Genomic DNA, 25,045 nt, shown 5'->3' with positions numbered 1-25,045 from the left:
CCCACATTTAACTGCATATATTTTGTGCTTACTGATGATAATACATGCATACAATTCGATCAATTGTACATACCTTTGAGCCACGTCTGCAAGAAGAGGTTTGCCAAATACTTATGAGCCTTGATGCTCTCTACATTGGAGCTCAGGTAACGCTGACGAGCGACCTTGTGGATGACAGAACTAGACCAGGTCATCAACATTTTGTTGTCAAGGTAACGGATGGCTATCAGGGGACCTGAAAATATGGTTAAATGAAAGATGTGACAAGGACTTTCAGAATCAGTATTACAACCACTTCTACTGACACTATCCTCATCTTCATCATCAGCAGCGGTACAATCATCATCACCACCATCATTACTTCTATCATCACCATCGTTACTACGATCAGGCCCGAAGAAAAAAAAGATGTTGTTTTGCGACCGCCCCTCCCCCCCAAAAAAAAAAAAAAATAAAAAAACGGTTGGCTTTTTCTTTTTGTTACCATTTTTTAGAGAAAAAAATATTAAAGCATTAAAAACTGAGAAATATCAGCCCAAAGAGGGAAGGAAAAAAAAGATAGATTTCTGACCAACCGACCCATGTTTTGGCACCTAAAGGGTAATACAACATCCTTTTCTTTAAGCCTCATCATCACCTCATCATCACCATCATAATCATCATCATCACCCCTACCACTACCAGCACCACCATCATTCCTTCAGTCACAGGCACTATCTACTATCCATCCATCTCCCTTCACATGACACGTACCTAGGTCAATCCTGATGTTGATCCAGACTCTATGAGGAAACCTCAAGACCCGGGGTAGGGTGTGAGGGTAGACCATCGCCAAGAGATCATCATCACCAGCACCACCACCACCACCACCACCACCACCACTACTAACACCACCACCACCACCAACCACCACCACCACATCTCCCTTCACATGACACATACCTAGGTCAATCCTGATGTTGATCCAGACTCTGTGAGGAAACCTCAAGACCCGGGGTAGGGTATGAGGGTAGACCATCGCCAAGAGATCATCGTCACAGGACAGGAGGTCCATCAGTTCTGATTCAGTCAGGCCGTACCTAGCTGCCGTTAAGTACCTGTGTGTGTGTGTTTGTGGCAAAGAAGAGGATCAAAGTAAAGGTTAAACATAGTATTGGTAGGAACCTAACTACTACAGTTTCAAAAGAACATGCAAAACAGCTTGAGTAAAAGAAATGAGATGAATACAGCTATGTCATCCATCCACTTCTGCCTATTCCTCTTGTTACCTTCAATGGCCTATGCAGAAAATATATCACTGATCATACAAGAGTGTATGTAGATCCTGTTGACTACCAATTTTTCTACTATTTCCTAGGCTTAACAAATGAACCATCTGAACCCTGTACCCAAAGGATTAATGTATACTGCATCTACAATTAAACGTGAAACCCAGATTGTACATAAATAATGGTCCTAAAATCAAATCTTGACTATATCACAGGACAATATTCAGAAATCATTTTTGTACCTCAGGATAATGGTGGTGACTTCTGGGCCGTTCCTATCTTCTACATGCTGCAGCAGTATGTTGGATGCGTCTACAGGGGTTGAGATGGGATCTTTACCATTCCCTGATGGGTTCATAAACTGAGTCTCTCTGCATAACAGCTTGGCAAACAACGGCAAGGGATTCTTCGCACCCGCCCTTGTAACGATCTTCACCTGCTCCGGCACCAGGAGTCGACTGTTGTCCGTTAGGAAAAGCCGCACCATCTCGGATAGCTCCCTGTCATTGAGTGACGTGACTCTGATCAGATTGGATTCGTCTGAGATTCGTTCACGGAATACCTTGAGGACAGGGCTATCGGTCAGGGCTATGATCAGGGTGGTGGACGTAGGGAAATTCACCGGGAGCCAATCTAAGTTATCGCCTTGAAATTCTTCCACAAACTCTGCTGGGAAATCCAGTACAATGCACAGTGGTCGTGTCGGGGAGGGGAGTTTCTCGATTAAGTTCTTGAAGTACGGTCTGAGCTTTTCTAGGTCTTGCGGAATGTCACCAAATTTGCTTTTCTTGGGTTTGTATACTTCATACACCTGATGGCATACTGATTCCAGCATGTCACGAACAGTTCTACACGTGGTCGTTGCACCCAGGAACCTTGGCACAACAATGACCGAATCACCTAACCAAGTAGGCATCATCTTGATAACCTGAGACACAACTACAGTCTTACCGCTTCCCGGCTCACCATGCAATAATATCGCATTTTGCATTTTGTCATTTTTTCCTTGTGTCTTCTTGACTAGTCTCTCAACTTGGTTCACGACAGAGTCTCGTGAAACAAAGCTCCTTGTGTACTCATCGGCCACCTGAAGGTGGGCCAGGACCTCTCCGGTCAGTCCTGACCCTTCTCTCATCTGCAGATTGGCCTTCTCTCGGACAACAAACTTGTCCACCAACTCCTTGATCTTGGACGTGAACTGTCCACAGAATTCCTTCAAGTACTGTTCATGTTCTTCAGAGTTTGCAGGGTCGACGCCGTTTGCCGTCCAGGGTATGCAGAACTTGAGGATATTCTCCTCCGGCAGCATCGAGGGGATCTTGGTGTCTTTGAGCGCTTTGATACGTTCCTGCGCCTTCTTGTATATCTTTGGACGGTTGGGTTTGCGAATGTCGACATAGTTGTGCATCTCCTGTGATTCCACATTCTGAGGGAGGTCGTCGAACGAGCGGTAGACACACACGCACCTCTCAGCAGAGCTATCTGTCTGGTAAACAGCGCTTGTCAACTCATTTTCAAGAGCTAGAGAGAAAAAGAGAAAATTATAAACAATCATGAATGAACATTAACATAGCATGAAGAAAATACAAATGAAAATACGGATGAATGCATTGATAGTATTCTGCTAATAATGGAGCTATAACTATCATAAAGGACTAGGGATTGATAATTCTTTGTTGATGTAAGAGTTTAAATTAGTATGCATAACTATACTTATAAAATACCTGAGACACCTATTATACATACATATGAAATACTTTTAATATACCTCCATGGCTTAATATTGTCTATTGGATGGACTGGTCATATGTTTGTGAGATTTAAAACTTAGACTACATGAACATACCCGACATGTGATATTTGTGGAGTTGTTCTTCGTTGAGAAGTCCCTCATCATGGACATACTCCGCACACTGCTGTAGGATCTCCAGCAATGCATCATGGGCCTTCTTCCATTTGCTCAGGTCCTTCTCATTTAGCTCCTTGTTCTCTGGGCTCCTGCAAAGGATTACAGAATCATTAAATGCAAACAACATGACACTAAGCATCATTTAATACTACAGACCACCTTAAACAAGAAGATTACAGGAATAGAAACACTAAGGGAAATTGTACCAAACAGTGAATTTGGTATACATGTAGAAGTAAAACATGACCCTTTAAAACAAATAACATTGAGGACAGTATTCATATTCATATGAGCTTCAAATTTCAATTTCACTTACATACACAAAGATGATCCCATTTGGTACAAAAGATGATTCAATATTAAAGTCTTAAAAACTGATGTTAAAGGCATATCAGTGTAAGGTGATCAGGGCTCAAATTAATTTTTTGTCCACGGGGGCTCTTCCCCCCAAAAAAGAGCCCCCGTGAGCCTTCTCACGGGGGCTCTTTTAGTACTGACGGGGGCTCTTTTTTTTATACTAATATCAATTGAATTGGTACCTATGATACTCCTCAATTATGTGCTATTTCATCATTATCATTTCAATCAGCATTTTCCCTCTTACAAATTTACAAGCTACATAGCTGTTACTGGCCTGTGTATAATATACGCATACAACACTGATCTTTATGATGTCTTTAACGTGACATATCTTCTTCTCCCCTTGCAAACGAGAAAGAAAACAAGGTCATTAAAAGGGATTAAGCGACAAATAATGATTGTGATTCAAATTGATGCGAATATTTATTTGAATAAGCACTGCTATTCACCCGAATCTTCTTTGTAAAAACAACTTTTACAAATCTCAGCCATGCTTTATACTGAGTTGAGACGTTCCATTCAATGTAAAATACTCATTAAAGAATACACTTCTCCTAATCTGAAAGTGATCTTACAACACAGTGGCAGATTTGCATGGCTGAGATTTGTAAAAGTCGTTTTAACAAAGAAGATTCTGGTGAAAAGCATTGCTTATTCAAAAAAAATCCTTGCATCAATTTGAATCACAATGATTTTTTTTTTTGCATGATCCTTTTATTAAATAACCTTGTTTTCTTTTTTGTTTGCAGGGGGAGAAGAAGCTATGTCACGTTAAGAAATCATAAAGATCAGTGGTATTATGCGTATATACATTTATGATACCAGAACAAATGTTGATTATCAGAATGTCTTTTTGGAATACCTCTATACAAATACTACATTGTCTTTAGCCCGTATCAGTATTAGTATGATCCAATATAAAGCTATTATTCTTCATTTAATTCAGTATAATGCTTTTCCTCAAAAATAGTTTTGCTATTTTTTTTAGGATTGAGACGCTAAGAAATGGTTTCAAATTCATATTACACGAACCCTGCATGAACCATTGCAAAATGATGGTGGTTCTCTCTCTCTCTCTCTCTTTATTTTAATCATGCATTATCAACTACATAATAAAGCAGCAACCAGAAACTTAGGGTTATCTGAGAAAAAAAGAAAGTCATGCTAAAACGGCGCTTCACTTCCCCCCCCCCCTGAAAAAAATAAAATAGAGTAGTCCTCCTCTCCAGCATCCCCCCCCCCCCCCCCCCCCCCCCCGCTTTAATATCACATTTTCACTTGGCAGCCCAAGGGGGCGCCGGGGGGCTGGGAGGAGGGGGTTAAACCCCCTAATCCTCCCCCCGTAGATCTGTCCATGTTACCATATTATTCCACGACATCTTGGTCTTCCTCTTCTTCTCAATAGGGACTTTTAGATTTGCGTGGACGTGCACTGGCAGTCACATGACTGTGACGTCCTTTTAAGCACTGGCACTGCCTTAAAAGGAGGTCACACGTAGCAGTCCACGTTCTCATCGTGCAAATCTAAAAGTCCCTAATATTGATTTACTGGTCGAGGTTCATTATTTGCTGGTCATTTGAAATCACCAGATTTCAGCGGGTTAACGCTTTCACAACGAAAAACTTCTTCATGACCATGTTTCTGCCCTTTCGTAATTCGCGATCGCCTCCAGCTCGAGCAGACATGGCGCGGCAGCGTGCACACATACCGCTACTAACGGCGCAGTAGGCCTATAACCACTGCTGACGGCGGCACTGCGAGCTGAATAGGCCTATACTCATAAAAACGAGAAATCTTGCACGCTAATCTAAGTTCAATTTCATTGGTTTAAGGTTTAAAAATTGAAACTCAATATTATGTTAAAGTTATAACAGAAAAGATAATCTTTATTTTATAATTCCACGGGGGCGATTTTTAATTTTGCAATCGCCCCCGTGAGCAACCTGACGGGGGCGATTATGTAGCTCACGGGGGCGAATCGCCCACCGCCCCCGTGTATTTTGAGCACTGAAGGTGATAGAGGTTCAAAGCTTACAGCCATGATACACAAATATATTACAAGTCATAGAAGAACTTGAGTTTTGAAGATATCCATTGAAAGTCATGAACCTCTACTTCAAGATGACCCTTTGACTTCACCTCCACAATTAAAATTCAATATACTCCATGTGCCAAGTGTTAGACTCTGAATAAAGTTTGTAATGGATATTACGCTACTTAATACAAGAAAATTCCTGATTTTGAGAAGAACCTTGAGATTGCTTACGAATCATAGTAGTACTTGAGCTTTGAGGATATGGGTTGAAGGACGTAGACCTGTTCTACACCATCACCCTCTTGGACGTACCACTCATCAAGAACATTGATGTCTGGAAAAGAGAAAAGAGCAAAGAGAATCAACCTTAAATGACACCAGCAATATCAGAGACAATTCAATTCAATTTATTTGGCATCATAACAAAATTAAAAATCATAAATACAAAATACATAGTATAAGCCACAACCACTAAAAAGCAAGTTGTGCTTGTAAATGAGGCCCCCATACAGGTACAGTCATAAGGATAGATTAGTCGAGTTGATTTCAAGATATGTACATGTACATAAGTTATTAGTAAAACCGGATGAGACATCAAACATGTACAAGTGTTGGATACCAAGAGTTTTACATGTACAGTACATGTATATGTAACTGCAGGTATACATGAACTTAAGCTCAATAGTGTATGTACATGTAATCAATATGCAATAAACTTCCTTTTTGAGTACTTACCAAAAAAAAAAGTTGACATGACAACCCTTTACCAGTTTAGATTAATCTTGCACTGGAAACAGTTGCATAATCTTGAAAACTTTTGTATATCTATTTCATGAAAAACACAATCTGGCACAGGGAGATTATTTGTATGGCATGTAAGCAGTTTAAAGCCCGTCTGCACTAGTTTGGCCAGGGGGATAGACCTCCCTGCAAGGTCACTGACAGGTGGTTATCTCATCAAATCAGCTCTCAATTAACATAAGAAAAAGGGGATCATGGGGGACTAACGGTCACTGATTAGGCATTGTTTGCTATATACACCTGTAGAGGGCGCGAGTAGCTACAAGTAGTGCAGTGGGGCTTAAAAGAAAAGCTTACGATATGAGATACTAACCTTTGCCAGCTTCAAATGCACAGTCCCTGATGTGACTGAATTCTGTTCCTTCGATCCTAGACGGCAGCACATAATCACCATACTTGTTGCCAATCACTGACTGCAGAGGGAGAAAAAAAACACACACAAACAAAAAAAAAATGTTAAATTTCACATCACAATGGGCGGATGAAAGCAATTCTGTGCTAAAAGATCATTTATAATCTCATCTCAATTATGAATGTGGTGGAGGTTGTTTTACCTGACTGCTAAGAAAGCATAAATGCTTGTAAGTAAGCAACCAGACGGCCGACGGCTTTAGGTCCTCTCCGAGGGATCTGGTAATGAGGATTAATGCCTTACCAAAGGGCACTACCACATCGACTTGGTTTCGAACCCGGGTCACCGGATCACGAGACCACTGCTCTACTGACTAAGCTATCGCGCCTCCTCCTTATGAAAACTGACTTTTAACAAAATTTAAATTGAGCACTATTTTATACAAAGACGACTGTATGTGCATGATCTCTGTTGATGCAGCCAATATAACAGAGGCACGTCAGTACAGGATTATTATGAGAAACCATGGTTCTCAGTCTCATTGTAAAAATATTTATTTCATTACAGGTAGTTAAACACTGTTTTTTCACAGGCCCTATACATTTATTTTGAAAATTTGCAAGGTCTGATTTTTTAAAATACAGATTAAACTTTTTCCCATGAATTCTCAATTCATAATTCAAGATGATTTACATGTAAAGTACCAGCATTATACATTTAGCAATAAATTTCATTAAATATAAAAATGGAAATTTTTTCTTTTGATGAATTTATTTACAAACATAAAATACTATACATTCTATCAAAATTTGCTTTCAAATCACAATTTACTGCTTCATACATTTACAATGCACATGTATACACGTAGGCTACATGACTATGAGAAAGTACTTTGCGCATAACAGGACCGACTGTCTGGCAGGTTTTCCTTTCGATAGAGGAGACAATGTATCAAAACTGATCAACGGGAGACAAATGAGCCTTTTTCTTTTGCTTTCAATTTAAATTGGGTCCCATCTGCATGGATCAATCAATCAGGGCTAAAAATAAATCATTCAACGTTTAACCTTTTCGGTGCTGTGGGAGGCAAATCTCATGGTAGTCGTTTAGGAAACCGTTCTATGATATTAAAGTGTGGACTATAAATAAGAAACTATTTTCACCCAGAAAAATAAACAGGTGCATTTCAAAGATGCCCCCCCCCCCATAGAAGATATTCACGACCAAATTTAACAAGGAATTATACGGAACTCTAAATATTGAAAATAGAAACTAAAGCTCAAATTTAACTAAAATTTTGTTTATGTCCAAACCTAGTGGCCCGTAAATGAACAGGCTGCTGAATGCTTGTAAAACAACATAGCTATAACAAAAGTGGGAACGTTCATGTTCATTTCACGCATGTACAGCATTTAGGAGTTTACTCCCATATGTTCTATACTGACTTCTAGATTTAACATAAACTGTTCTTGTAAAACCAATTACAAATTCAAAATGTAAACGTTGAATCTTACTGCCTGTTTGTAAGCCAAGTGGCAGAGAAATTAAGGGTCGTACCTAGATTTTAGGTTGTAAAAACAGTTCATACTTTTGATTGGGAATCAGAATGATGTAAGCCTGTGGGGGCGGGGTGCTGGAGCGCAGAGATTGCATTAGGAGTGCACTGGTGGGCGAGTGGATTGGTTAGCGGACCGAATAGCGGCCGGGTATAAAGCCTCCTGATTAGTTCTGCAGCATGACGAAGCCAGTCTCCCAAATGTCGTGATTACTTTACGACCTAAATAAATAATGCCACCGGGGAATGGTCTTTGAAAGAGGGGGCAAGGTGTATACCAGTACCCCACACCTCCTTAAAGAGGCTCTTTTCTTTTGGGATTTGAATAGTTGTAAAGTGAAGGAAGTCAGGGTGTAGCAGCAGCCCCCTTCTATTTAAAACAGCTCTTCCCTTTTGATGTTATGATTAATAATTCAAGGTCTAAATTAATTATGTTAAAGGGAATAGCTGCAAAGTGAGGGGGCAGGAGGCCAAAGGCATATAGCAGTGCTCCCCCTCGCCCGAATGGCTCTGAACGTGATTTTGTATCTACTCTATATGCATGTACTCTATGACCTAAATATACTTCCATAAAAAAGGGAATATTCTCAGAAAGCCTGAATGACCCCTCCTTATCCATCCATTTTTACTTTGCTGGAAAATAATCCTTGTAACTTTAATGGTATGTTACAAAGATCAAGAGCTTTTTATACTACAATACAAGTCCTACTGTTACATGTAGATCTAAGTATATAAAACAAAAGTATAAGTATTAAGAGAACAGATACAGCTACTTTCCGCAAATATCCCAAGAAGCGCTAATTATAAAGCACTACTTTATGGCAAAAGGTTTTGTGATTTGTCTCTTTCCCATGATAAGGAAATGCTCCTTCATGACACATGTTGCAAGTACGTATACATGAATTAATGATTACTCAAATGAACTCATGTAACCAGCTATTCATCAAGCGTCAAGAGAGTGTGGGAATTCTTTTTATAAGACGGTACTCTCACTTCTTTTAAATGATATTGTTTTTCATTTGAGTATGATTAATTCCTATGGGCATCAAAACAGTGTACCGTGAAAATACCATAACTAGCTCCAGACTGTCGCAAATTACATCGGAGACAAGATATCAAAGCACCACTTAGAAGTGATGGGATCCTTCCTTACAGATTTAATCTTTGATTGCGGTAGTCATAAAGATTTAGTGAATTTCAATTGCTGGAAATTTGTTATTAATAACTCAGAAAACTCCTGGCAGATGTCTAAATTCTGGCCTGGAATACCGTGATTAGCGTTTGACCTCAGTAAATTTAAGATGGCGCCATTATGATATATTGGGACATGCAAAGGGTTTAGAAGTGCTTTTCTCAATTTCAATATGGTGGATAAACTATGATGCCTCTTAAAGAAGAGGAATGAATTCTGGAAAGATTATTAAATCCTGAAATCTACGTCCTTCAATCCCTTTCTACTCCTGTTTCGCTAACAGCTTTCTAGACAAGGGTCAATACAGTGCCGGCGCTTAAAATCCATTTATTGAGGTATGCTTACAGCATTTGGCTGCAACATATTTTTAGTTTTTTATTATGATTTTCTTTCAGAGATCAAGCGCAGGTGAATAGCTGTTTAGCTACAAGGACTCAGGACTCAAACCATAATCAATACAATATATCAACACACACACTCAAAGATCAACATTCAACAACTGCGTTCAACTTTTTGAATGCCAACACACCGTTCACGATGCCCTAGAATTGTTCCTCTGTCCTTGCACCCATCATCACACTAACACCCTCCAAAATAAGCCCCCCTTGATCTACCCTCTAAACACTATGCATGGTCGTTAGGAGAACTGAAACCTTTTCTGGATGATGGGGTTTCGATCAATTTCCCTTTTTTCGGTTAAATGCCTGGTAGCGATTTGAGTGGGTAGAAGGGATATTGTGACATCTGCCAACGGAATCCTATTAATTTGAAATAATTGTTTACCTCCAGGAGCTGATTAAAGGGCATCGTGGTGGTCATTTCTAGAAATTGAATGCTAAATCTGGTTCGCTGTGCTAGATTTGTAGCTGATTAAGCAGAATTGCCTTGATCACAATTCTCGTATGGAAGGATTTGCAATTTAGTTTGCAATAACATTGACGTAAGTGCCACATGGACAAATGACTCAGGAAAATTGATTTGTTTTCATTTGACAGTAACAGGTTAGGCAATGTAAAACACCAAAGGCATTTTACAGAAATGTATATATTAGGATACATGCAGATTGCTGGCAATATAATCAAACACTTGTTATTGACTTTTCATTTTGTAAATGTAATTGTGATATGGTTTACATGTAGATAAAACATTGTCTTGCATTTTACATACATGTACAATGTACTTCAAAATCAACTGCTGCATAAGATATTACATAAGTATTCCAGTTACCGCACCTTATGAAGCCTGCATTTAAATGCAATGTTCAGAGCACTGAGCAGATATAAATTCAAACTTATCAAACATGCATTTGCAAACCACTGACCAATCAGGAGCAAGATTTAAACAGTATGTCATCAAAAGCTGAATGGTGATTGGCTAGTCTTGCATTCAACTCACTACAAAGAATATTCCTACAGACAGCTGATGGGAATTGATGATATCTTGAAACTTTTAGTCACCTTAAAATCTTCTTCTTATTGTAACAAAAAATGCAATAAATTTTGTCTCAATAGCACTGACCAATCAGGAACCAGATTTCTACAACAAGTATTCAAAAGCTGAATCCTGATTGGTTAATCTTGCATTCAACTCACCACAAAGAATGGTCCTAGAGACAGCTGATGTGAGTTGATGATTTCTTGGATCCTAAGACCAGCCATCTCATGGTCATTGGTTGATGTGTTGGAGGGTCCCTGATGCATATCCACCAGCTAGAAATGATAACAGACAGATGAAGGTATGGATGAATGAATGAAGGAAGAAAGGAAAGAAGGAAGGAATAATAAGATGAAAGGGTAGGAGGACTAATTATATCACTTCAGAAGGGCAAACGGACAATTGATGATTAGTCAAATAATTAATTAAGAAAGATTACCAACAGCCCTTTTCAGGACTCCCCAATCCTCCCCCTTTCACATGGTGCAACCGTAAGCCTACTGTATAATTAATAAACTAATTAAAGACTGAATAACTGAACATAGAACTCATGCATACTTTAATATGTAGATAAAATATCTGTTTTGCAAAGCTACTGGTACTCATAAGCAAACAGTAGAGCTCATCAAGAGAATTTACAGATTTGTCTATTGTTTTACAGGAACTGCTACAGCACCAATCTAGGAGAAAAATGGATACTCATCCATAATTCTTATGATAATGCAGCTTTGACATTTCATAAATGATTCTCGGAAAAGTGATTCTTGATCATACCTGGAAATCCAGGCCATATTGCTGACAAAACCTCTGCAACTCTGGGACAGCATCTCGTAACAGAACAAACCTCTCTTGTATGGTATCTGTAAATGAATAAGCAATAGGAAAAGAGTTATGCTTGGGAATACATACAGTATGATGTCTGGCTCCTAGAAATGATAACATTGAAGTTGTATAATCATTGAAGTTGTATAATCATTGAATGACTAAAACAAAACACATATAGAAGGCAAGACAATGAGGAAAAAACAGCAGAGTGTCTTTTTTTTATAGAATAAAACTTCAAAAGAAATATAATAATAATAATAATAATGGTACAGAAAAATGAACCATTGAGAACTGCCCTGAGAATCTAACTGAAAGAGGTTCATGATATTCAAAATAATTATTGGTAACTCATCTACATGTGATTTCATTTTAAAATGCAAATTATTCAGTTTTCTTAAATGACTTTCTGATCCCATGTACATGTATGCCTTCCATACACGTTATTGAAAAATTGTAATTGCTAATCTCTGCAAGATTTTTAAAAATCAATTGGATACATGTGCATCTGCTCTTTTCCATTAGGATGATGATATGCAGACTAATTTTTAATTACGTTTGTTATGGTTTTCACTTTACAATCACAACTTAATAACACATTTCCTGTTAGAATAGCATTAATCCATTTCAGAGTAATTGCAAATGAGACAAGATCATTTCAAGGTGTTTAGTGGTGTGCCAAATCCAAGAAAAAAAAAATGGAAAAATGCATCAAAAGCTAATCAGAGGATACCATGGATTTAAAAAACATAATCAGGGTATTTTACGGATCAGGATTGATATTTGAAGAGTTTTTAGTGGAGCAGATATGTATTACAAGTACCCTGTGGATTACACATACTGACTTTAAGCAATACTGAAGTGATAACTTTCTGCCCCGGCCAGTGTACTGATTGATTGTACAGCGCCATGTCATGGTCGATTTGCCAACAGTGTGTAACCCAACCCAGCAAAAGAAAATATAATGATTCCATTTATGTTATTTTCTCATAACATTTCCTTGAAAGTATAATGAAGGCTGAATATTTATTTCATTACTCATTTATTTGTTTGTTTATTGTGTTCTTACGAGTGATATTGAAGATAAATTGAAATTGAAAGGTATTGAATCGAATTCAAAGACTGGAACCAAAATGAAGACCTTCAAAAGTAACAATACACAAAGACCGCTTCATAATCTTTTGCACAATCAAGCTCTGTGAATTCAAGATCAGACACGACAACCGGCTTAAGGCAGGTGATCATGGCGAAAACATATCTTGCCATCTACGCTGATTCTTCTCAATGCCACTTCTGAATTGCCAATGTGTGTCGGAGAGAGAGAGAGAGAGAGAGAGAGCAGAGGGTAGGGGGAGAGAGAAAATTAGACAGTAAGATTTTGGGAGAGATAAAGAGAGAAGAAAAAAGAGGAGAGATAAGAGACAAAAAGGGAGAAAGACAAAAAGAGATGAAGGGGAGAGAAGATAGATAGAGAGACAGAGAGAGTATGACAGAGAGACAGAGAGAGCTAAATTTTATCAGAGAAAAGGGGGGAGAGAGAGAGAGAGGGTGGGAGAAGAGCGACTGCGTGCTATCATTTGTGCTGAATAAGAAAATCAAACTATGCTCCTGTTTTTCACCGTCTTGATGTGTCTGTCAATCAGCCGTAACATCTCCGCAATTTGCCCAATAAAAAGGATTTTGTATTTAGTGGTTATCGAGAGGGGCCCCTTGACGGTATAAAAAGGGTCTCTTGAACCCATGCCGATCTCTCTTTCCCTCTGCCTTGTAAGCTCTCCGAGCTGCAAATGACATGTTTGTATTGGGAACGCGAAGCTTGAATCCTTGGCAGAGATAGAGTGGGAAGAAGTCGGTGAATGGCTGCAGGCTGACATCTTAGCGAATACACGAGAGCTGAAACGTGAATGTTCAATCAACGACCTATTCTCTCTTACGTACGTCTTGATATAGAATCCTGAAATCCTGTGGGTTTTTTCCCTGATCTCAGGGAGATGCAGAATTTAGCTGATTCAGGGCAAGACAGAGAGAGAGAGGAGGGGAAGGAGAGAGAGAGAGAGAGAGAGAGAGAGAGAGAGAGAGAGGGAGAGAGAGGGAGAAAGAGAGGAAAACAGGGACAGGCCTGATAAATTGCAGATGACTGAGGCAGTGAAATCTGATTCATAAGAGAATCAGATTTATGATGAGTCATCATCCTACAAATAGAATGATGAATTTGGCAGGATCTGACCTCATGAAATGAGAGTATTTTGCTTGCATTTTCATTTGATCAAGTATGCGAATGACATACATGTACACACCAAAAAAACCCACATAAAAGAATATTTGTTTGGGCAAAGATACATGTAGGCATAATAATGATTCACATATTCAATATACAACTCCCCATAAACTATATATTACTCTTTTTTCTATAGAATTATCTTGAAGGAGATGTATTCTCAATTCTTTTCATGTTGTGGGGTGAATGAATTTTCACATTTTACTGGACCTACAGACTAAGAACAGTTTTATTTTTTCATGAACAAGAAACTCCAGTTAGAATCGTAAGGTGTCTTTCTAAGGAATACATTTTCAAGCTGGATTCAATGACACATACATGTACAGGTTCATGTATAAAAATGTAGACCTAAACCTAAAATCTGGAAGAATGATTATTTTCATGATATATTATATTATTGCTACTCAAAACAACATTGCATCTCTAAGAATCGAGACATTACCACTCGGTGGCAGAAGAGATATGTATGTGTTAAAAAAAAAAGTGTGTGTGGGGGGGGGGGGGGGGTCATGACTGGCACATACCCAACTTTTAAAACCTGAAATACAAAATAATAACAAAAGGCAAATGAAAAAGCTTATAACCCCTTTCTTCCCCTTTTCAGATGATTAAAGGCATCATTTAACAATATTAAATCTGAGATGCACGGCCCTACGGGTTATCAGTGTATGTGATATGGTGTAATATTGAAGCCCTACAAAAATTGCACTTCAAAATGATCAAGAAGTGCCTCAAAAAAGTAAAACAATTTGAGTAACCGGTTTTTAAGTTTTCCCCTATAGACTGTAGTGTTATGAAAACCGTTAGGAAAAACACAAAATTTGGTTTCATTGCAGCATGAGCTAAATCCAGGATTTTGTTTCAGAATCTGAGACAAAGTTACCAGATCCCTTTAAAGAGAAATTGCACCCCTCCCTTTGATAAAAACCTGAACCTTCTCCTTGTCATAATTTTTCTTTGGAATTGTGCCCCTCCCCTTAGTACAATTCTGGATACGCCCCTGTCATTACTGACCTGATTTACAGCAGCTGAGTATGATCTTGACCACCTTGGACGTGAGCGGCGGTATGTTGGTCAGACGACCGGTGAAAATGCTGTCCATTTCTTTGGCTTTGGTCAGCGTCATTGGGGTCAGTCTAGGTAGCGATCCTAGTCAGCTAATATCCTCATGAATGGTCAAAACCCTGTAGCAACCGACGAGTGTCCGCACGGTGCTGATGCGGTGGTCAAGTGGTCAGCGTCGCCCTCATCAATGAATCAATGGTCAAGTCTTGCTCCGACTCTCGGCCGGATATGCGCTCACCACGGCTTGCATGTAAACCGGCCTTTCATGAATATTTCAGTGACCAATGTTAGTAGAGTTCTCTTAAATGATGTAGAGTTGCAAGTAAACTTAGATATTCCTGGCAATGGCTCCTCTCCACATCGACACTTCAGTAGTTCTCGCTTCCACGTTTAGGGTAAAAGACGCTAGCTTTCTTAGCACCAAGTCTACTCTACTCCTAAATGCTGCATGTTTATCTTTCCTTTTCCACTGAAGTACATGTAGCTTTCCTGTCACGTTGCTTACTGATTCACATCGTGGACATCGAGGCAGGAGAAGGTTCCAGTCATTCCTTCAACTTCTTTTTCGATTCTAAGAGCTTAAAGACAGAGGAACATTCAAATAACTACATGTATGGACAAGCAATGAGGTTTCTGTTCCTCTCCCTCAAATGTATCTCTCACAGTAGCATAACATACATGTATCAATTCAATACAATAGGGCGTTTCTCCCTTCTCCAAAGATTGATGACTGTGTTGTTTCCCTTACATCATTGCACATAACACATGTATGAACATGAATCCATGGACGATAAACAATTCCCAGCTCCTTTTTATCTCTCAATGTTTATTCATCCGCTCTACTTTACCAGGGCAGTAAAAAAAAAAAAAACATCCACTTGTATTCCTTAGTCTTGTGGCTTCCTTCTGGCTGAAGATTCAATAATGACAACCCCTCCTTAGGGTACAAGGCTACACATCTAAGGTTTTCATCTGAGAAATATCCTCTGCAAGAAGATACCTATGGGCAGAGTTTGTTCATCCTTTGTTTACAAGCACATGAAGAATAAACCTCCTGCAGGCTGGGGTCGTCTTCTCACGTCTTCATCGGCTGATTGCTGAAACTCTAGGAATCTGAGCTGAAGTGTTTTCCTGGAAATGCAGGAATCAGAAGAATGCTTTCATCCTGCAGAGTAGGGAAAGAGAGACAGAAGAAAAAGAGATTCATCAGTGAACATTTGTATGCCAGTCCAATTACATTTCAACAAATCCATATCAATACAAACAGAATATTGATGTTCATCAATGAAGTTTAATAAATACAAACAATACAATACAATACACGATAAATCATTGTAGTATATTGGTCACACCTATGTCCATGTATCTTTCAAATGCATCTCTTTAAAGCTGGTTTCACAAACAAGGATATGAATTTGATACTTTCTGTAAATAAATGAACACATTTCTTAGCAAGATGAGGGCAGCTTCCGTCATTGCCTACATATAAAACGTCTTCAAGGAAAATTGATATGAAACATTGAGTATTTCGTTTCATATGAAAGTGTAAGCCAGTGTGCTTGGATGATGCAGAAACATGATAGCTCCATGCATATGTATGTACTACATTATGAGCCAACACGTCCTCAGGACACTACCTTAGAATGTTCCAAATGGTAGATCAAAATACAAAACAATGTTCATGAAAAACAGACAAACACTTTGATTGTTAAGTATCATATAAACATGGCAGCTTGTTGTCAATTAAATGAATGATGAAGCATATCAAATATCTCAAAGAGTTGTCCACTGAAAAGCTATCACAACCTGTTGAATACCAACACAGTCTGTGTACAAGTATGACAATAAAATGGTTGCCAAGCATAATGATGGATAACACACATACTGCCACATTTGGAGGCACACAGATGCAAACTCAACAAGTACTATACAAAATGAAAGCATTTCCATTACTCTCATTATTAACTAAGGCCATGTATTGCTGCCTCATTTTAATCAAAATGTAAATAATTACTATCCTACCTCTTTCAGAGAAACAGAACCACAGAGAAAAATGGACTAAATGTCCACTATATCCACGGCGGGGAATCAGGCAGAATTGCAAGCTGTTTTGACATGTCAGCTACACAGACACTACCTTGCATCAGTCAACAATCATATTAACAAATGGGCCTACCATCATAGCACAGAGTAACCATGACGATTAAAAGAACCTCCACAAATTAATTGCACTACCGACAAATCATCATGCAAATTACTTTCCTTTTCGTTCAGAACGACATGCTAGGGTGCTCCACTTTATCTATTGTATGGAGATGCGGTGCCTGACACGTTGAATTATGCATGCTAACACACCCATTGCGCCTATTATTCTTTTTTTTTTGAAGATTAAAAACAGAAGGCGTATAGTCAGTGTGAGGTAGTTTATTGGAACAGGAGGGGATGTTGTCCTCGGGAAGTTTCAAGTGACATGAATAATTCTGTAACAATTTTGGTTTGTGTTCAATTTCCTGTTCTCATCGTTAGAAGCCATACATTATGGGGAAGGCAATTGAAATTCAGATTTAATGATGCCATGAGTGTGCTTTGAATAAAATACATATTCCACTGGAAATATAGAAGCATTTTAAGTTGAAAGGGCAGGGTTGATGTAAAGACATGGCTTCCTATCTCAAAGAAAATGTTAGAGACGTGTGCATAGACTCATTGTTCCAGACCCATATATTTCCCCATTTCATTTCCGGTATTTACCATGTTAAAATAGTCTTTCTATCTCTTTCCTTCCCTCTATTATGCTATTCCTGTTTACCTCTTTATCTTCTTAATCTTCTTTATTTCCAAATCCTCCTCCTATCTTTCCTTTTCCAATCTCACCTCTTTAGACCTAAGCTACCATTCACTATATGGCTTCCTGAATCACTAGAACAATCATCTTGTATGGTATAGTTCTCTTGAGATTCTCAATAGGTTATGTAATATATCATGGACCAGTTTGCCAACTGAAGCCCTTGTCTTTTAATTGCAATCAGCATGTGGCAGTCTTAGAGTGCTTCTTCTATCTATCTATCTATCTATCCATCTATCTATCTATGAAATTAACCTATCTCTCTTTCTTTTCACTTTTTGACTCCCCCCTCTCCCTCCCCTCTCGCTCTCCCTCCCCTCTCCCTCCTTCTCTATCTCTTTCTCTCTCTTTCCCCCTCTCCCTCCTCTCTCCCTCTCTTTCCTCCTTGTCTTTATCTCTCTCTCTCTCTCCTCCCTTATCCCTCCCCTTCCTCCCTTTTCTCTCCCTCCCTCCCTCTCTCTCCCTCTCTCTTTCTATCACCTCTGCACTCATATCCAGGGCTCTTCACTAACGTTTTTCTTGAGGCGTTCTTGTCCTTGTGCAAAAGAACCTTTCTGCACATTTTGCAAGCCAAAGTGAATATTTGTTTTTCACCGTTTCTGTTTTCTGGAACCCTGCAATTGCTTTCAAGAATATCTATACATGTATATGCCCATCTGTATATATATATATATATATATATATATATATATATATATATATATATATATATATAAAAGGAGATTTCTTATATAAGTATCTAAAGTAGATATTAAAACAGTAATGCTGCTATGTGTATCAAGAGATGAGTATAGAATACTGTAATCATTTTTTTGTTGTAAACAGTAAGTTGCAAACACTTCATTTGGTCAAGAAATCAATATTGAACAGATAGCAATGTTCAGTATAGATCACAGTATCACTGTTTTAGACTGCCAAATGATCGATCTACAGTAGATGGTAACCTAGTATTGCTTTTGACGGTCAATCTGTCGCATGAAATAGGTATTAACCTAAAATAATGTATTCAATGTACTATGTAATGAAGAGTTGATAGTAAACTATTATTCCTGATCATGAAAATAGCATTATTATTAGTCTAGAGAAGATGGTAAACTATTTGTTTGCAAGTAGTAGTCAGTTTCCTAGTTCTATGCCAAGAACTTTACCAAATGACAATGAATGGACCTTTTTCAAAGTAGAGAAAACACCTACTAAAGTATATTTGTCTAAGAATCGGCATTAATTGTAATACATTTTTTGTGTGAAATTCACTTCTATCCATGTAATCAGGGGTGATAGTGAGCACTAAAAAAAAAATAGGTTTTTTGTTTTCCCCTCAGCCACGCCCCCCTTGAGTAAAAAAAAAAAAGAAGAGGATTCGCGAGGGAAAAATGGCATCTAACAACATTCTCCCTTTTCGAGTAAGAAAATTGGGACGAAACTGGGAAAAAATAGGGCAAAATAGGGAAGAATAGAGAAAATAGGAGGGAAATCGGGCAAATCAGGATAAAATAGGGAAGAAAAAAAAAATGGTAAAAAAAAATGGTAAAAAAAAAAAAAAAAAAAAATCTGGATTTTTTTTTTTTTTTTTTTTTTTTTAAATCTGGAAGAAAAAAAATCGGGAAAAAATCGGGGAAAATAAAAAAAATCGGGAAACCGATTTAAATCGGGTTTTTATCAGGCCTGTGTAATTCATGTCTATTCTAGACAACTAGCCTATCAACAGCTAACTTCCCAAAGATTGTTTTCCCAAAGATTGTTTTCTCCAAGTTCACAGCAGATGGGGCTACTGGTAAGACCAAGTACCCATGACCAAACAAGAGCATGGCAATATTTAGCTCTGAACATGTTTACAGATGCACTACACTAAATCTGATGACAAACATGGCCTCCAGCTAAGCTTCTAAACAAACCCAAGCATGCAAGCAAGTTATGAGGTGATGACATATTACATCGGACTGACGAGCCCACACTGTGTACAAATACATTCAAGCCTGCATGTACAGCAATCCTAATGGATGTGAATGTTTTATCATGAAGGGGAATTACATTTGCACATCCCTACTACTACTTTGTGAGGAACATGAAGATCAAATATACTTGAACATGTTCATGTGATGAGCAGGTAATAATGTCCCCCTCCCCTAAAAAAAATCCTGGGGCAAATTTTCATTCTATTGGAATCAATATACATTGTATATTGCAATGAAACATCTGAAATTCTGCTTCCTAATCTACACTGAGTTCACAAACCAAAAGAATAAAAAATGAGAGGATGATTTGGTTTTAGTTTTGATGGTTTGTTTTTACTTGACTGCTAAGAAAGCAAGTGTATGCTCGTATTAGCAACCAGGGGACCAAAGGCTTTAAGTCCTCTCAGAGGGACTTGGTAATGAGGATTATGCCTTACTAAAGGGCACTAGCGCATCGACTTGGTTTCAAAACCAGGAACTCCTAGTTATGAGACCATTGCTCTAACACTGAGCTATCGCTTCTCCTGATATAACATGAACATTGGTATGCAGCTTATTTGTATCACAAATTGCTCCATGTATTGTTTACTGGAAACATGACAAGTGCGGTATAATGTATATCACATCTGTGACCTTTGTTTACAAGAAAGTCCATAATCATTCAGAAGGTTATTCAGACTAACCTTTACTCAGACTAGCTGGTTATGTATAACTTTGTTTACCGGTACCAGTAGTAAAACTCATAATTTAAATTTGATTGGCTCTGTCATGTAAGATTTAGGGTATGTGTGCTATGCTGCATGCCCCTTTTCACCTATGTACATACATTAACTTCTTTGCCTGGGACTACAGTCATATACAAATGCAATGACATGTGCTATGACTGCGTGCTAAACTGATATCTTCTGAATTTTAAGAGCTGTATCTTTTCTAAAAGTCATGTTTTACTGCAATCCTGACTCTAGAGCAATTTTTGCCCATCGGGGGAATGTCATTGGCTTGTGCCATGCCTCATATGAGTGAGGTATAAGACTTGAATAAAAGTTTTTGAAAATTTATCAAAACAATTGAGAGATGTTCTATGAATAAATGTTAAATTAAAACAAACGTTAAAATTCAATGTACTCAGAGCTGAAGGGGGGTAACACAAACTTTTAGACCCTTTTTAGATCTCTTAAATTAGTTGAACTTTCAAGCAACGTTGCTTGACAGTTCAATTACTTTCTTTGACTCTCTGCAGTTGCTAGTTAGCCATCAGTCTTTAAAAGGATTGTCACTGACCTAATCAAGACAAGAATGGGTAATTTTCAAAGCCATTGTTTTGCACAAAGCAGCCTCTCGTTTTATGCTAAATTGCACGTGTCGCAAACAAGCAACCACGCAAAGAGGTGAAGAATCTAACCTAAACATTAAACAAAAATAGCAATTTAAAGCAGCCTATGTGAACACACCTCAACAGAGTGCATACGACTCCAGGAAGCCAGCAGCTCATACAATCCCCTGCTATGCCTTCTGTTTACATTTTTCAAAGGAGGGGGATTCCAGCTAAGTCGGTAATACCAAAAACCACAGTGGTGCTGACAACTAGAAGCATTTGGTACACACCTACCAGTCAGAAACCTGCTGGGTAATGAATTAATGTATTTCATCAGGATATGGCATGATCAAGCAGGATCTAGGATAAGACAGCTCAGGCTGTTTTATGATCCAAGTATATCCATGAATAGAGAATGATATCCGAGGACTTTGGAACTATTACATCCAAAGTACTTGGGAATTATATCAAGAGTCAAAATGGAGCTAGCAACATTCCGTCTGTTTGGAGCCAGGTATTAACTCTACTTTAAATGATAAGAGTTAATGCCCTTCTGGCTCCCAACAGACAGTATTTATTATATTGTTTGATTTTTCCATCAAGTCTTGAAGAAGTGACAGATCAACAACATTTTTGTTTGGAAAACCATATGGCAGGTGTATTGTTCAAATTATTAAAGCCTTTATCTCTTTTGGTAAAAAAAACACAAAAAAAAAAACAGTGGACTGCCAGAGTCAAGTGTTGCCACACATTCAATGTATGAGTAAAGCATTCTAAAAAAATCAACATGGTAGTCTAGGACTTCAATCTTTAGCTGATAAAGAGTTAAATCAAATCAAAATTGTCAAAGGTTCTATCATTCATGTAGGTCTAATGATAGGGGAAAAAATGTTGAGTGAGATAGAAAATCAACACAACCAACACACTGCACAAAGAGGAACTTTGACATCTCAAAAACATACATCATTCACGTTCTCCCACTTCAGAATTCCACAGTGTATGCAATATTCCATCCTAAAAAACATGAATGCCTGCAATTCAAAAGCGTAGGCACACATCCTCCAGTTGTAACTAGAGTCCTATGTCAGCACCTCTAGGTTATAATCTCCAAAATGAAATCAGCGGAGCACGAAGAGAAAGGTAGACCAATCACAGGAGGTAATGCGATATCCGTTTCATCAGGTGATATGCGTCCCGACCACCAATCAAACTTGACGTTGTCATCTCACCGTCCTGCTGTCGAGATCAGATTCAGGAGAGAATCATTGCGACGGGTAAGGAGTAGTGACACTCTGACACCCTATAAGAGTATAGAGGGCCGCTGCGATTGAGCACGGTGATGAAACGTTTGGAGCCCTAGCAAAACCTCCTCTAAATCTAATTGGTTTGGAAGATCCATTGGAGGTCTGGTGGAAAGTAGAGTGATGGAGCAAAATAGGATGGGAAAACAATGACAAGAGGAGATGAGGATATGAAGAGAAAGGGCGAGGATGGATTACAACTTATGAAGAAATGGTGAGAGAGAAAGAGATGGTAGGAGGGAGGAGAGAGAGGGAAGAGGAAAGAGAGAGAGAGAGAGAGAGAGAGAGAGAGAGAGGTGAAGAGAGGGAGAGAGAATGATAGAGGGAGGGAGAGAAAGAGAGAGCAAGAGAAGGAGGTGATATTAGGGAGGGAGGGCAAGAGAGAGAGTGAGGTGAATGGGGAGGGAGAGAAAGAGAGAGAGAGAGAGAGAGAGAGCGAGAGAGAGAGAGAGAGAGCAAGCGAGAGAGAGAGAGAGAGAGCGGGAGAGGGAGAGAGAAGGAGACAGATAGTCAGATTTATATAGAGGAAAAGAAAGAAGGGAAGGGAAGAAAGAAAGACTGAAAGAAAATGGAAAAGTGAGCCAGTCAGATAAATAGAGACAGACAGAGAAGTGAAGATGTGAGTTATCCTATTTGCTGAAATTGATCTTGAAATATGGTGCTAAAAGCAGCATTGGATTCTGAGAAAAATACTTATCACCATGTCAATTCAGACTTGATGCTTGATTGCATTGTGGAAAGCACATCTCTGCGGACGCCAAACTAACATAGTCGCATGACAGTCTATGTGCATATTGGGCAATCAGAAATAGAAGGACAGGGGGAGGAAGAGAGAGGAGAGAGAGGAAGAGAGAGAGAGAGAGAAAGGAAGATAAAGACAAGAGAAAGAGAGAGAGAGAGAGAGAGAGAGAGAGAGAGAGAGAGAGAGAGATATTCAAGTAGACTGTCATGCGACAATCGACATGTATGCGGGTTAATCAACAACAGAGAAAATGTATTCATTAGTGTCTTAAAGATCCATCTTCGACTTATTTTAGTTCAACACAGCTAGTGAAGGCATTCTGGGATGAATGAATAAAACTTAACAAAAAGAGAACTCAGACCTCAGTCTAATTTCCTTTGTTAAAACTAATAACTGAAGACCAAGCTTAAACCCAAAGTGGGATATAATTTTAGAAAAATACAGGCCAAAGGATATACAAACAAAATGAGAGTGACCATTCTAGTTCCATTATTCATCATTCATCATTCATGTGATTATTCAGTGAATATAACCTAAACTAGCATTGTGTACATTTTTACAAGACCCAACTGGAAGCAATTTCATCTCCCTATGAAATGTATTTCTCAAGGTTGCCATCCCGTTAGGCCTCGGGCTAAATATTCAGCAGTTCAAATTGTAGAACTACATATACCGGTACCTTAACTGGTTTTGGTTTGGTATGGTTTTATTTTCTGTATAAAAAAACATATATATATATAAAAGTGTGAGAATTCTCAACTCTGACATGACAACGGGTGTTCCAGAATATGACTATGATTGAGTGATATTAAGTTTGTATGCCGTGTATATTTGTTCATACAATGTATTTGTATCTGTATGTGTTTGCACTTCAGAACCAGAAGAAGGCCTCACAAGCCAAAAGCTTGTAATAAAATTGTAAAGTACAGCTACGTCTCACGTTCCTAGACCATTTGCTTCACGCCTATATATATATATATATATATATATATATATATACATAAATGTGAATTTAAGAATGATAATTACTTAAGAAGAATACGTATTGAATATAGATTGCTCTATCCAGAGCCTTTAATTTAATGGCTCTGTCCTTGAATACACTTCAATACGCCTCATGCAGAGAATGCTAATGCATTTTCTCTACTTATCTGTCTAGCTGCAAGAGCTAATTATCAAGATTGCAAACTGACCGGACTATAGTGGAAAACTGTGAAAAAGAATACAAAGATTAATTATTATTTGTTCCCATCTTTGTCCACTGGCCTTGCAAGAATCATTTTACCTCCAGGCATTACTTCAAATACTCCTTAAGACTCCTTCATCCCAGCATGCTACCAATCATCCTTTGGCAAGATGTTAATCTACATGTACATTTGCCACACTCCACCCAGGGGTTTAATCGATACTCGGTAGGATGCAAATGTTAATGTAGTATGCCTTTTTTCCCTTTCATTTTCAAAAAGTATACTGGTATTTGTCTTTCTGAGCAATTCATTCATTAGACTTCTCATGTGAAAGATTTTACTTTTTTGCTCAAGTCAATTCACTGCAATTCAAAGTATTCCCTCTCCTTCATTTACATGTATGATCTGTTAATCTGTTATGATGTCAGATGTAATAGGAGAACTAAAATCTTTACATGCTATAAAAAATTATGTGTATTGTTTTACAATGGGCATTTAATTTGGGCATGATTGTACAATAAAAAATCAATTACTTATCTTAATCTCAATCAAAATAAGTTACTGTGATTTTTTTCAGGCCCACTAAAGATATCATAATGACCTTTACCTGACCTCTGGAATCCCCTTC

At 38.3% G+C, this 25,045-nt stretch overlaps 1 protein-coding gene across 2 annotated transcripts in view; it reads right to left on the bottom strand.

Moving 5' to 3' along the window:
• The window catches only part of LOC100889789 (NACHT domain- and WD repeat-containing protein 1), a 129,374-nt gene that overhangs the window by 15,791 nt on the left and 88,538 nt on the right, over positions 1 to 25,045 (bottom strand). For both annotated transcript variants that reach the window (XM_030980007.1, XM_030980008.1), the window contains 9 exons: positions 15,022 to 16,237; positions 11,682 to 11,767; positions 11,066 to 11,182; positions 6,688 to 6,787; positions 5,805 to 5,907; positions 3,115 to 3,266; positions 1,511 to 2,789; positions 943 to 1,097; positions 74 to 235 (listed from right to left, as the gene is read on the bottom strand). In XM_030980007.1, coding sequence (XP_030835867.1) covers positions 74 to 235; positions 943 to 1,097; positions 1,511 to 2,789; positions 3,115 to 3,266; positions 5,805 to 5,907; positions 6,688 to 6,787; positions 11,066 to 11,182; positions 11,682 to 11,767; positions 15,022 to 15,133 — 2,266 coding nt within the window. In that variant the 5' untranslated portion in view covers positions 15,134 to 16,237. The remainder of the gene's footprint in view (positions 1 to 73; positions 236 to 942; positions 1,098 to 1,510; positions 2,790 to 3,114; positions 3,267 to 5,804; positions 5,908 to 6,687; positions 6,788 to 11,065; positions 11,183 to 11,681; positions 11,768 to 15,021; positions 16,238 to 25,045) is intronic.

Source organism: Strongylocentrotus purpuratus, unplaced genomic scaffold (genome assembly GCF_000002235.5).
Source record: "Strongylocentrotus purpuratus isolate Spur 01 unplaced genomic scaffold, Spur_5.0 spur5_scaffold_10, whole genome shotgun sequence".
Lineage (NCBI taxonomy): Eukaryota > Metazoa > Echinodermata > Echinoidea > Camarodonta > Strongylocentrotidae > Strongylocentrotus > Strongylocentrotus purpuratus.
This window is presented reverse-complemented; position numbering and strand designations above follow the sequence as displayed.